General features: G+C 47.1%; 1 protein-coding gene across 5 annotated transcripts in view; it reads right to left on the minus strand.

Moving 5' to 3' along the window:
• WDR60 (WD repeat domain 60) overlaps positions 1-11,731 on the minus strand; it is a 92,031-nt gene that overhangs the window by 72,855 nt on the left and 7,445 nt on the right. For all 5 annotated transcript variants that reach the window (XM_032244858.1, XM_032244859.1, XM_032244860.1 and 2 more), the window contains exons 3-5: positions 6,209-6,262; positions 4,566-4,989; positions 121-206 (exon numbers count right to left, since the gene is read on the minus strand). In XM_032244858.1, the coding sequence (XP_032100749.1) occupies positions 121-206; positions 4,566-4,989; positions 6,209-6,262 (564 nt within the window). The remainder of the gene's footprint in view (positions 1-120; positions 207-4,565; positions 4,990-6,208; positions 6,263-11,731) is intronic.

The following is an 11,731-nucleotide window of genomic DNA, read 5'->3' on the forward strand; positions in this document are numbered from 1 at the left end:
TCTCAAAAAAAAAAAAAAAAAAAAAAGAAAGAAAGAAAACAAACAGACAAACAAGAACCACATCCTTTACTTGGCGACATTTGGAAAACCTTTCTTTCCCCCAGGCCTTGCTTTGTATACCTTTCTTTCTCGGTATCTTCTTTCTCTATCTTCATCTCCTCCTCTTTCAGAGTCTTCATCTTTCTCTTCATTTCTTACTTTACTCACTACAAAAAGTAAAACATATTTTTAATACTCCCAAATATTAGCACATCAAAAAGATCTTTTAACATCTTGCTGTGGACTGTACTGCACATTTTAATATGTATTTCAAAATATTCTTCAACTAAAACATATGCCCCACCTCAAAAATGAAGAGTTCTAGTATCTAATTTAAAATGAAGAAGGAGATGAACATGGCAATCTAAGTGATATGGTTTGGATCTGTGTCCCCACCCAAATCTCACGCTGAAATGTAGTCCCCAGTGCTGAAAGTGGGACCTGGTGGGAGGTGACTGGATCATGGGGGCGAATTTCCCCCTGGGTGCTGTTCCTGTGATACTGAGTTTTCACAAGATCTGGTTGTTTAAAAGTGTGTGGCACCTCCCCACTCTCTCTCTCCCTCCTGCTCCGGCCCTGTAAGAGGTGAATGCTTCCCCTTCACCTTCCCCCAAGACTGTAAGTCTCTTGAGGCCTCCCCAGCCATGCTTCCTGTACAGCCTGAAGAACTGAGAACCAATTAAACCTCTTCTCTTTATAAAATTCCCCAGCCTCAGGTGTTTCTTTATAGCAGTGTGAGGACGGACTCGTATACTTAGGAAGAGACAGACTTCTTGCCTCACTCAGTTTGCTACTGAAGCAACCCAGCAAATGTCTGAGTAACCCTTGGAAATTCAAGGGGGCACCAGCCCAAACTCATACAGCCTTCAGGGTTTCTGTGCATCACGTAGAAGCAGAGTTTAGTCTGAACTGGAGAACCAGCCCAGTCAGCCAAACACTTTAGCTAAATGTGAGCTCCAGGAAAATTCCTGCCCTCCTGGATGCACTGAGGATACAGCGCGGCCCCCATACCTCCTGGCACCCCCACTGCTGAGGGGACCAAGGAAGCTAGAGGCCCCTGAATAACCAAGGAAGCCAGGTGCAGCAGACCCCCCAGGGTACCAGGCTGCAGCATCCATCCTGGGCTGTGGAGGCTGAAGTGCCAAGGCCCAGCATGGCCCACAAGACAGACCAGGGACAAACAGAGCCAGGCAGGTACTGATGACACCAAAGCATCATGCACCAAGGAAAACTGGACTTTCTCTTCTAAATCTGCACAGAAAAAAGGCATCAGATGTAAAATTACAAGACTGGACGCTTTGAAATATCAGGGCAAAGTTAAACCTTCAGAGACCATTGAGGCAAAGTGCATTCACACAAAAAGCATTTACCAAGCACTGAGCACTCTTCCAGGAGTCTGGGACACAGAGGGAGGGCCCCGTTCTGGATGGATTTTCAAGGCTGAAACCCAGGACTCTCCGAGAGACTGGAAGAGAAAGCAGGGCATCCGGCTACGTGCCAGGTCCCTGACCTCAGGATGGAAGGATGCAGGTGCTGTCGGCGGAGATGGGCAAGCCTGCAGGGAAGCTCCACGTGGGATACACTGCACTTGTGGTATCTATTAGACATCAAAGCACAGGGGACACACAAGTCTGGAATTCAGGGATGATGCCCAGCTGGGGGTAGAAACTTGGAAATGAGGAAATGGATCAACAGTATTTAAAACCATGAGACTACATCCAGCCAGCCAGGGCAAGGGGTTGCTGGAGGAGACCCGGGGACCCAGTGCTGGATAAAGGCCACACTCCACAGATGGGCAATGCAGGAGGAAAGGAGATGACAGAAGAGACGTACAGATGAAAGAACTTTAAAGAGTCTAGTGTACTTAAAAGTCTTTCCAGTACAGTTCCTTTCAACACCACATTGAAAAAATGAGCAAAAAAATAATAATAAAAAGGGGTGATCTGAGAACAAAAGATTTTACTGCAAATAAATTCCAAAAACATCAAAAATAATTTTGAAAAGAGTATTAAATAAAACAGCTACTGTTAAAATTAATTAGGCCAATAGCAGGGTGTAGTGGTGCATGCCTGTAATCCCAGCTACTCAGGAGGCTAAGGAACAAGGATCACTTGAACCTGGGAGGCGGAGGTTACAGTGAGCCAAGATTGTGCCACTGCACTTCAGCCTGGGCAACACAGCAAGACTCTATCTCAAAAAAAAAAAAAAAATTAATTAGGCCAAGTGCAGTAGCTCCTACTTGTAATCCTAGCACTTTGGGAGGTCAAGGTAAATGGACTGCTAGAGACCAGTCCAAGACCAGCGTGGGCAACATGTGAGAGCCCATCTCTACAAAAAATTTTTAAAAGTTAGCCAGGTGCTGGCTGGGCACCGTGGCTCAAACCTATAGCCCTAGTACTCTGGGAGGTTAAGGTGGGTGGATTATCTGAGTTCAAGACCAGCCTGGCCAACACGGTGAAACCCCATCTCACCTAAAAATACAAAAAATTAGCCAGGTGTGGTGGTATATGCCTGTAGTCCCAGCTACTCAGGAGGCTGAGGCACGAGAATCACTTGAACCAGGGAGGCGGAGGCTGCAGTGAGCCGAGATCATGCCTTTTCACTCCAGCCTGGGCAACACAGTGAGACTCTATCTCCAAAAAAAAAATAGCCAGGTACAGTAGTGCGAGCCTGTAGACTCTGCTACTCAGGAGGCTGAGGCAGGAGGATCACTTGAAGCCAGGAGTTTAAGGCTGCAGTGGGTTATGATCACACCATTGCACTATAACCTGGGCAACAGGGCAAGCCCTGACTCTACTTTGATCTTTTTTTTTTTAAATAAATAACAAACAAAATATATTTAAAAAAAAAAAAACAAAATTAGTGGTAACCCAATTAACCCATCCATTCCACCCCAAGTATATTCCACCCCAACAGAAATGCACATAAATGAACACCAAAAAACATGCATGATAACATTCTTGGCAGCCTTATTCTTAATAGTTAAATCTGCAAACAACTCCAATGGCCACCAGCAGCGAAACGGATAAATAGATCACAGTGTGTCTATATGAGACGTCTATGAATGAAAATGAGTAAAGGTCCTTGGTTTCCATCATTTTCACAGCCAGGCCTTCTAGTCTTTCTGCTGATTCTAAGAGTTACTACCTATTCTTCTAATAGATTCCTTTTGCATTTATATTAGCTAGTTTAAATTTTTTATGAGAAGCATACACCACCTAATATAACAAAAAAATACTGAATAAATGTCCATTTGGGGAGGAAAAAAGTATGTACCTTTATCTTACAATTCCTAGGAATTTAGCTAAATAAAATAAAACACACTTTGGAAAAATTTTCTTTATCAAAGAGCATTATTTTTGTTTATTTACAATGAGGATTCAGATTTATTGAGACAATAAACCTAAAATATGGTTTTGTTTGGTTTCTTTTTTTGAGACAAAGAGTCTCGCTTTGTCACCCAGACTGGAGTGCAGTGGAGTCGTCTCGGCTCACTGCAACCACCTCCTCCTGGATTCAAGCAATTCTCCTGCCTCAGCCTCCCAAGTAGCTGGAGTAACAGGCATGCACCATCACACCCAGCTAATTTTGTGTATTTTTAGTAGAGATGGGGTTTCACCATGTTAGCCAGGCTGGTCTCAAACTCCTGACCTCAGGTGATTCACCTACCTCGGCCTCCCAAAGTGCTGGGATTATAGGCGTGAGCCACCGCACCATGCCGGCTAAATGGTTTGAGTTTTTGTTTTTTCTTTTGAGACAGGGTCTTACTCTGCTGCCCAGGCTGCAGTGCTGTGGCACAATCATAGCTCATTGTGGCTTTGACCTCCTGGGCTCAAGGGATCCTCCTACCACAACCTACCAGATAGCTGGAACTACAGGCAAGCACCACCACACGTGACTAATTCTTTTATTTTTTGTAGTGATAGGGTCTCCCGATGTTGTCCAAGCTGGTCTTGGAATCCTGGGCTTAAGTGATCCTCCCACGTCAGCCTCCCAAAGAGCTGGGATTACAGGTATGACCCACAACACCCGGCCTGAATGAGTTTTTAAAATACCAAAAGGAAAACAATGATAAAAAGTATACACACATAGCCTAAAAGAGAGAGAACGGGCACCTCTAACTTCAAAGATAAAACATTTGTGAAAACTGTGAGAGAAAATAAAAATAAGAAACAGACAAAAAAAAAAAAAAAGGACATTTGAAAAGAGGAAAACGTCCCAAACAGCAAGAACTTTTAAAAGAAACAGAGCCAGCTGGACACAGAGACTGACGTCTATAACGCCAATGCTTGGGGAGGCTGAGGTGGGAGGATCGCTTGAGCCCAGGAAGTGGAGGCTGCTGTGAGCTGTGATAGCACCACTGCACTCTAGCCTGGGGGCAGAGCTAGACCCTGTCCAGAACAAAAAAAGAAAAGAAAGGGGAAGGAGGGAGGGTGGGAGGAAGGAGAGGGAGTGCGCTAACAACCTGTCAGGAGCAGCGAAGCAGCACCTCAGGTGGAGCCGCAGGGAGGCAAGCGGGGACGCACCTGAGCGGCCTTTCCTCTCTGCCCGCTCTAGGAGCTGGAGCTGCCGGTCGCGTGCCTCCTGGCCCAGCGGGGTGTGGTGGGCCATGGTCTGCCGGAGCTCTTCCTTCCTGGCCCTTCTGTCTTTTTCTTTTTCCCTGTCCTTTCCTCTGCTGTGAGACTTCTCTGCCTCTCGATATTTCTCCTTCAGCTTTTCTTGCTCCCAGTCTTTTGCGTCTCTTCTCCTCTCCCTCTGTCTGTCTCTGTCCCTCTCCCCACGAGAACTCTCCTTAGCGGTCGGGACTTCGGCCACCCTGTCTCTGCTCCTGGCATCCAGGTCGGGATCCCTGCACCTTGGCTCCTTGTGTTCAGGAAGGCCTATCTCAGACTCCTTACGCAGCTTCTCTCTGTGCTGCTTTTCTTCCTTGGAACCACCTGACTGTATGGCCTAAAACAAGAAAACAAATGGCCCTCCATGACCAGGAGGGCAGATTTCCATTAGACTTTTAATACCTGAATGTGAGAAGCACACACAGCTGCAGGACCTTAAAACATATTTGCATTCAGCTGCTTTCCAATCACAGTTTCCAATCCCAGTTGGGCCAGGGCCTGCATGGATGTTCTTAGACACTAAAGGACACGGAGTCAAGCTTAGACTTCTGCTGCTGCCACCTAGCACCCCAATATCATGGACATTCACATTTATTGGCAAATCAAATCTAAAACACTATGTGTATTAGAGGGTGAAAAATTACCTAGGGGGTACAATGTTCACTGTTCGGGTGGTGGGGCACTAACAGCCCAGACTTCACCACTCCGCAAGATGTGCAGGTAAGAAACCTGCACTTTTACCCCCTAAATATGAAAAATAAAGTAAAATTCAAAACAAAAATAAGTAGGACCAGGCATGGTAGCTCACACATATTATCCCAGCACTGTGGGAGGCTGAGGCAGGAGGATCGCCTGAGACCAGGAGTTCAAGACCAGCCCAAGCAACATAGTAAGATTCCCATCTCTACCCAAAACAATTTAAAAATTAAAAACTCAGCAGACCTGGTGGTTCTTGCCCGTAGTCCTAGCTACTCAAGAGACTGAGGTGGGAGGATGGCTTAGGCCTAGAAGGTCAAGGCTGCAGTGAGCTATGATTTCAACACTGCACACTGGTCCGGGCAAAAGGGTGAGACCCTGTCTCTAAAAAAAAAAAAAAAAAAAAGTAAAATTAACCAGAAATAAATAAATACTTAAATACTACATGTGTTAAAAGACAGATACTAAAACTGTATTTTAAAGTCACTGAGACACAAACTGCCTGGGCTCTATACAAACAAGAACCCTCATTCTAAAACTCTCAGGACTTTATCTCAATTCCATAGCCCCACTCCCACCCCACTGCTGCCGCCCCGTGAAGTGAGAACCCCCTGCACCTGAGCCATGACAGGGCCCTATGAGCAGGTGGGAGTGTCCACCATGATTAACAATGGTCCAGACGGATTATTAGCTGCATGCCTTCACCTCCAAGTTGAAAGGACTTCTGAAATGAGGCACCCGTAACCAAAGCTATGCAATGTTGTGTACCAGGTAAAGCAGTCCCAAAAAACCACACAAGTCCCACATAGATCCCAATCTAATTATTCACAATCCTAATCTAAATTATTTACAATAATTACCCAAAGATGTTTTCTGAGGTCATCTGCTTTCCAGGTATCATCTTTGGTTCTTCTCTAAACAGAAAAGTATAAAGTTAGAATGTTTAAAGTTTAAAATAATTAATTTTGTGTGCTCTAGTGCGCTGCTTTTCCATTGGGCCATCTAAATCAATGGCAGTTAAGTCTTGACATATCAGAAAATACTTCTCCACCTCCTTGAATAAAAGGTAATAGAAATACAGGTTTCAAGAAATTATTCAGTAGTCTAAAATTACACATTATAAAATGCATCCCTTTGGCTACTTCAAAATTATTAAATATTACAAAAGAAAAGTGAAAACAAGTTATAATGGCAGTTGAGCAACAGATCAAGAACAAATATTCTGTGGATTTAAAATATATTCTGTCACACTGTATTTTCCAAAAACAGCCATAAGACTCTCATCCCAAATGCTGCACGCACAGAGGGAGTGTGTGCTCCTTCTGCGGCCGCTGGGCTCAACCCAGGACAGCATCGTGGGCCTCCTGGGCTGCAGCTCCAGACGCTTTCCTGTGAGGAAGGGAAGCAGCCTTGGGGAGAGGCCCCTGCAGACACCACAGCCACAGGCCAGGAGGGGCCCCTCACAGCCAGCACCAGGGCAGATGCGTGAGAGGCACAGCTCCAACAGCCCCTCATGAGTTACCGCACCCCCAAACCTTGAGTCTCCCCAGACGATGCCCCAGATATCAGTGGCAGAACTAAGCCCGCTGCTGTGAGCTCGCCTGATGCACAGAATAAGAAACTTAGAAGGCTGCTGTACCAGTCTTTTACACAGCAACAGCAGCTGGGATGTATGACAGACAGACAGAAATGTGTGTAGCATCTGCTGCTTCTCGATGCTATCCTGAATCAAGCACAATATTTAAATCTCATAACCCTACTAAGGTTATCGGCCCCATTTTTCCAGTGAGGACACTGAGGCATCATGAAGCTCAGCAGCTTTCAGCTCTAAAGTCCTGTCAACAGCCAGTCATAAAACAGGAACTGATCACCGTGGAATGAATATTCAAACCGCAGTCACCAGAGAAAGCCTGCCTGCCCTGTGGACCACCCTATCACGCTTGTCTGTTTACACCGGACAATCAGTCAGCCCACAAGCTCACCTGTCTCTATGGCCCCCAAAGACCCCGTACTTGTATTCAGCAAATACACACCAAGTCCCTAGCACATGCCGAGCACTGCTGCCTCAGGGCTGGGGCTGCACTGAGAAAAGCCAAGAAAGGCCCCACACCCTAAAACGCCGTTCAGCTCCTGTGATGTTTGAAAGTGTTTGCTCTTCATTGGATAATCCATCTTTCATCTTTCAGCTAAACCCTCAACTTGTGGAAAGGAAGCCTCAGTCTCTGTGTCTCAGTCACCCAGCACTGTTTAACACCCACAGTGCCTGCCTCCCGACCGCCAGCCTTTACAGAATCCACACTGTGTGTGCCGGTAAAGGAGAGCATTGGGCAGCCGGTTCAGCAGGTATTCAACTGTCCTAAGAATCTAAGGGAGAATATTAAAATAAGAAGTTGCTATGGTCTTAAAATACTTCCACTAACGCTTCAACAACCCTTCTTTACAAGTCAGGCTGATTCCCCCTCCCGTGAACGTGGGCCAGACTCCATGTCACACTTCGTTGTCATATTTTTGTTTTTATGAGGCAGGGTCCAGCTCTGTCACCCGGGCTGGAGTGCAGTGGCGCATCCTCAGCTCAGGTCATCCTCCCACCTCAGCCTCCCGAGTAGCTGGGATGACACCCAGCTAATTTTTTTATGTTTTGTAGAGACAGAGTTCCACCATGTTGCCCAGGCTGATCTCAAACTCCTGAGCTCAAGCGATCTGCCCGTGCCGCCACACTTCAGATGAGGAAAACGGGGTAGAGGCACAGCTGAGCGTCTTCCTGCCCAGGGTCCCATCCAGAGCTTCCACCTGGCTGTGGCACCACTCGCTCTCACCACGCACCCTGGGAGATGCAGCTGCCACAGCGCAAGGACACCCAAGCACTCCTGGGGAGGCCCAGGCAGAGGCTGGCACAGGCCCAAACCTCAGAAGGGCCCCGCAGCCCAATTTAACCTCAGGGAGCGTGAGGACTGCACCCTAACGTCCCACTATGCCACCCCCAAAACCCAACCCACAGAAACTGTGAGGACAGTAAAGGTTTACCACGCTCTAAGGCAAGGGTGGGGACTCTCCTTCTGCACCCTCGCCCCACCTGGGGTGCCTACTGTCACACTGCACCACCGCCTCCTGGCAAGCCTCGTGATGGCGTTTCCTACAAGATCCAGGCTAGTCTCTACTGAGACCAGCTCGGCCATGGAGACCCCCACCCAGGCAGCGCTGAAAGGCATTAAGAAGCAGACACCCAGATAGAACAGCAAAGTGGGACTATCCGGGGGCCAACAGCTTTCCGAGCTGAGAGCCTCAGGGGCTGACAGCATTCCGGGCTGAGGGCCTCGAGAAGACACTGACCCGCGTTATTTAGTCTCTCTGAACAGGTGATTATTAACAAACAGGTGTTCAGTGTTTTCTCATAGAACCAAGATAAACCAGGTAGGCAGCTGGTGCCTGCTTACTACTCATCAAGGACAAACTAGAAAGTATTCTCCCTGAGGGAGCCACAGAGGCAGGTCACATATCCCGTGTTTTAACCGTCATATGATTTACATGTACTGTTTTGCTACTTTAGAATGCCCCAAGCAGTTTTCCACTTGAGGGCGGGGGTGGCTAGGTTTTTCTTGCCACTGTCCTTAGCAAACAATATATTTTATCATACACTCAGCATTTCTCAGCAGGTCTCCCCAAGGGGAGCATGAGTGCTTTCCCGAAGCAACCACAGCTCGTTCTTCTGTGCCGTTCCTGCTCCACAGCTGCACTGAGGCCTGTGCCCAACACGCAGGCGCTTATCACCAGCCACAGTAACACACTTCAACAACACAGGGTACAACCCTACATCCCCAGTAAAACAAAGCTTGATGCTAAACCTAACTGCTTATCACGAGCCACAGTAACACACTTCAACAACACAGGGTACAACCCCACAACTCCTGTAAAACCATACATCCCCGGTACAACAGAGCTTGATGCTAAACCTAACTGCTTATCACCAGCCACAGTAACACACTCCAACACAGGGTACAACCCTACAGCCCCAGTACAACGCTACAACCCAGGCACAACAGAGCTTGATGCTAAACCTAACTGCTATCACCAGCCACAGTAACACACTCCAACAACACAGGGTACAACCTTACAGCCCTGGTACAACCCTACATCCCCAGTACAACAGAGCTTGATAAACTTAACTGCTTATCACCAGCCACAGTAACACACTCCAACAACACAGGGTACAACGCTACAGCCCTGGTACAATGCTACATCCCCTACAACAGAGCTTGATAAACTTAACTGCTTATCACTAGCCACAGTAACACACTCCAACAACACAGCGTACAACCCCACAACCCCAGTAAAACAGGTTGATGCTAACCCTAACCTCTTATCACCAGCCACAATAACACACTCCAACACAGGGTACAACCCTACCACCCTGGTACAACAGAGCCTGATGGTAAACCTAACTTCAGCTAAGCAAAATCAACCAAGGATGATTTCCTGCAGAGAATATTTACCACAACTATTCAATTTTCCCTTTGAGAAACACTTCCTTAATGGTACAATTAAAGGAAGCATTTGGGAGTTTATTTCAAACAAAAAAACAGATTTAGTCCAAATGAAAAATGGAAACTTTTCATGGACAAGCCACTAAAACCCTTCTTGGACATGTGAAAATTAGGGCAAACAAAAAAAGCTGTAATACCTCATAAATATATTAAATAATTTTTTTTGAGATAGAGTCTCACTCTGTCACCCAGGCTGGAGTGCAGTGGTGCAATCTCAGCTCACTGCAACCTCCACCTCCAGGGTTCAAGGAATTCTTCTGCCTCAGCCTCCCGAGTAGCTGGGATTATACACCACCACACCCAGATAATTTTTGTGTTTTTAGTAGAGACAGGGTTTCACCATGTTGGCCAGGGTGGTCTCAAACTCTTGACCTCAGGTGATCTGCCTGCCTTGGCCTCCAAAACTGTTGGGATTACAAGTGCGAGCCACTGCAACCCACCTTAACTCTTTTTCTTTAAACTTAAGTTCTATAGAGAGGTTTAATATAGGACCTGCTATAAACAAAAGGGATGAATGGAACCCAGGACATGAGTGACCGCGGAGAGGGTCCAGGAGACCCAGGAGACATGAGCACCACAGAGAGGAGACGCCAGGGACAGTCGCGGACAGTCCAACCAGGAGATGAGGGGACGCCCAGGACACTCAGGAACCGCACAACGAGGAGATGTGGGTACCACAGAGAGGGGTCGCTGAGGACATTTAGGGGACACTGGACAGGCACAGGGACATGAGCTCAGAATGTGGAAAGTAAGTATGTCAAAAAACCCATCCAGTTGAGTTTTTAATGGTTGTTAACATTACTGATGCGGATAAAGTTAAAAACCCTGAAGACAAGAGGTATCTGACAGAGATCACAGGATTTTTCTTCTGCCTCTCTAGTTTTCAGCAAGAAAAAATAGCCATTTTCTTCAATGCACAGAATGCTGACTACTTTAGAGCATTAAAACTCAGCTAACATGAACTGTTTAGCCCAAAGTTTTCTATCCACGCTGTCTTCCTCTCTAGAGTTTCTAATTGTCAAACAATGATTTATGGCATCTGCCCCCGTGCTATGGGTCCCCATCTGCCACAAGTAAACCACATGCTTCTGCCAAGGCCTTTGAAAGACCAACTTGACCTGCACTCAGACTCTGCCCTACGAAGCAGGCCAGCAACTCACACTGAAAACCAACTCTCCAAGTAAGGAACTGAAGGCAAAATTCCCCCAGCACCCCCTGACGGGAACAAGCCCCAACCTGGGGACGAGGGCAAGGAGACGTCAGGAGAGCTAAGCAGCAAAACCACCTTGCCCACAGCATGATGCCACCCACGTACTAGCAGGTGAGAACTGAAGCCCGCAGCATTCAGCATCCACAAGAATGTGTCCTGGGAACGGCATCCTGCGTGCACATGGCGAGCAAAGAGGAGATGAGCAGCTGCCCAGCACTGACTCCCCAGGGCACTGTCCCTCTCCACACACACAGCATTCCATTTATAAGTCAACTAAATCGTCTACAACCTTTTCATAACAAAACTCTTTGGAGAACTGTACAGTAAGGACCCCGAACAATGTTTAAATTCCTTTGATTTGCCTCCAAAATAAAACAGATCACACTGATGTAACTCCCCTTCCCCTCAGTGGAGGGCTTCAAAGGAATTCTCTTCCCCATTCTCATCACATCTGAAATCCAAGAAGCAAGACTGGGCTGAAATCACCTCCAACGTACACCATCAGAGGTGGGAAAGCCAAAGCCTCACCTGCAGGGAGGACACTCACAGCCCAATGGAAACAAACACCACCCCTGCGCCATCTCATCCCACTCACGGCCCAGAAGGAAGGCAAACGCCACCCCTGCGCCATC

Source organism: Sapajus apella, unplaced genomic scaffold, assembly GCF_009761245.1.
Source record: "Sapajus apella isolate SASKATOON/1434 unplaced genomic scaffold, GSC_monkey_1.0 scaffold56, whole genome shotgun sequence".
Lineage (NCBI taxonomy): Eukaryota > Metazoa > Chordata > Mammalia > Primates > Cebidae > Sapajus > Sapajus apella.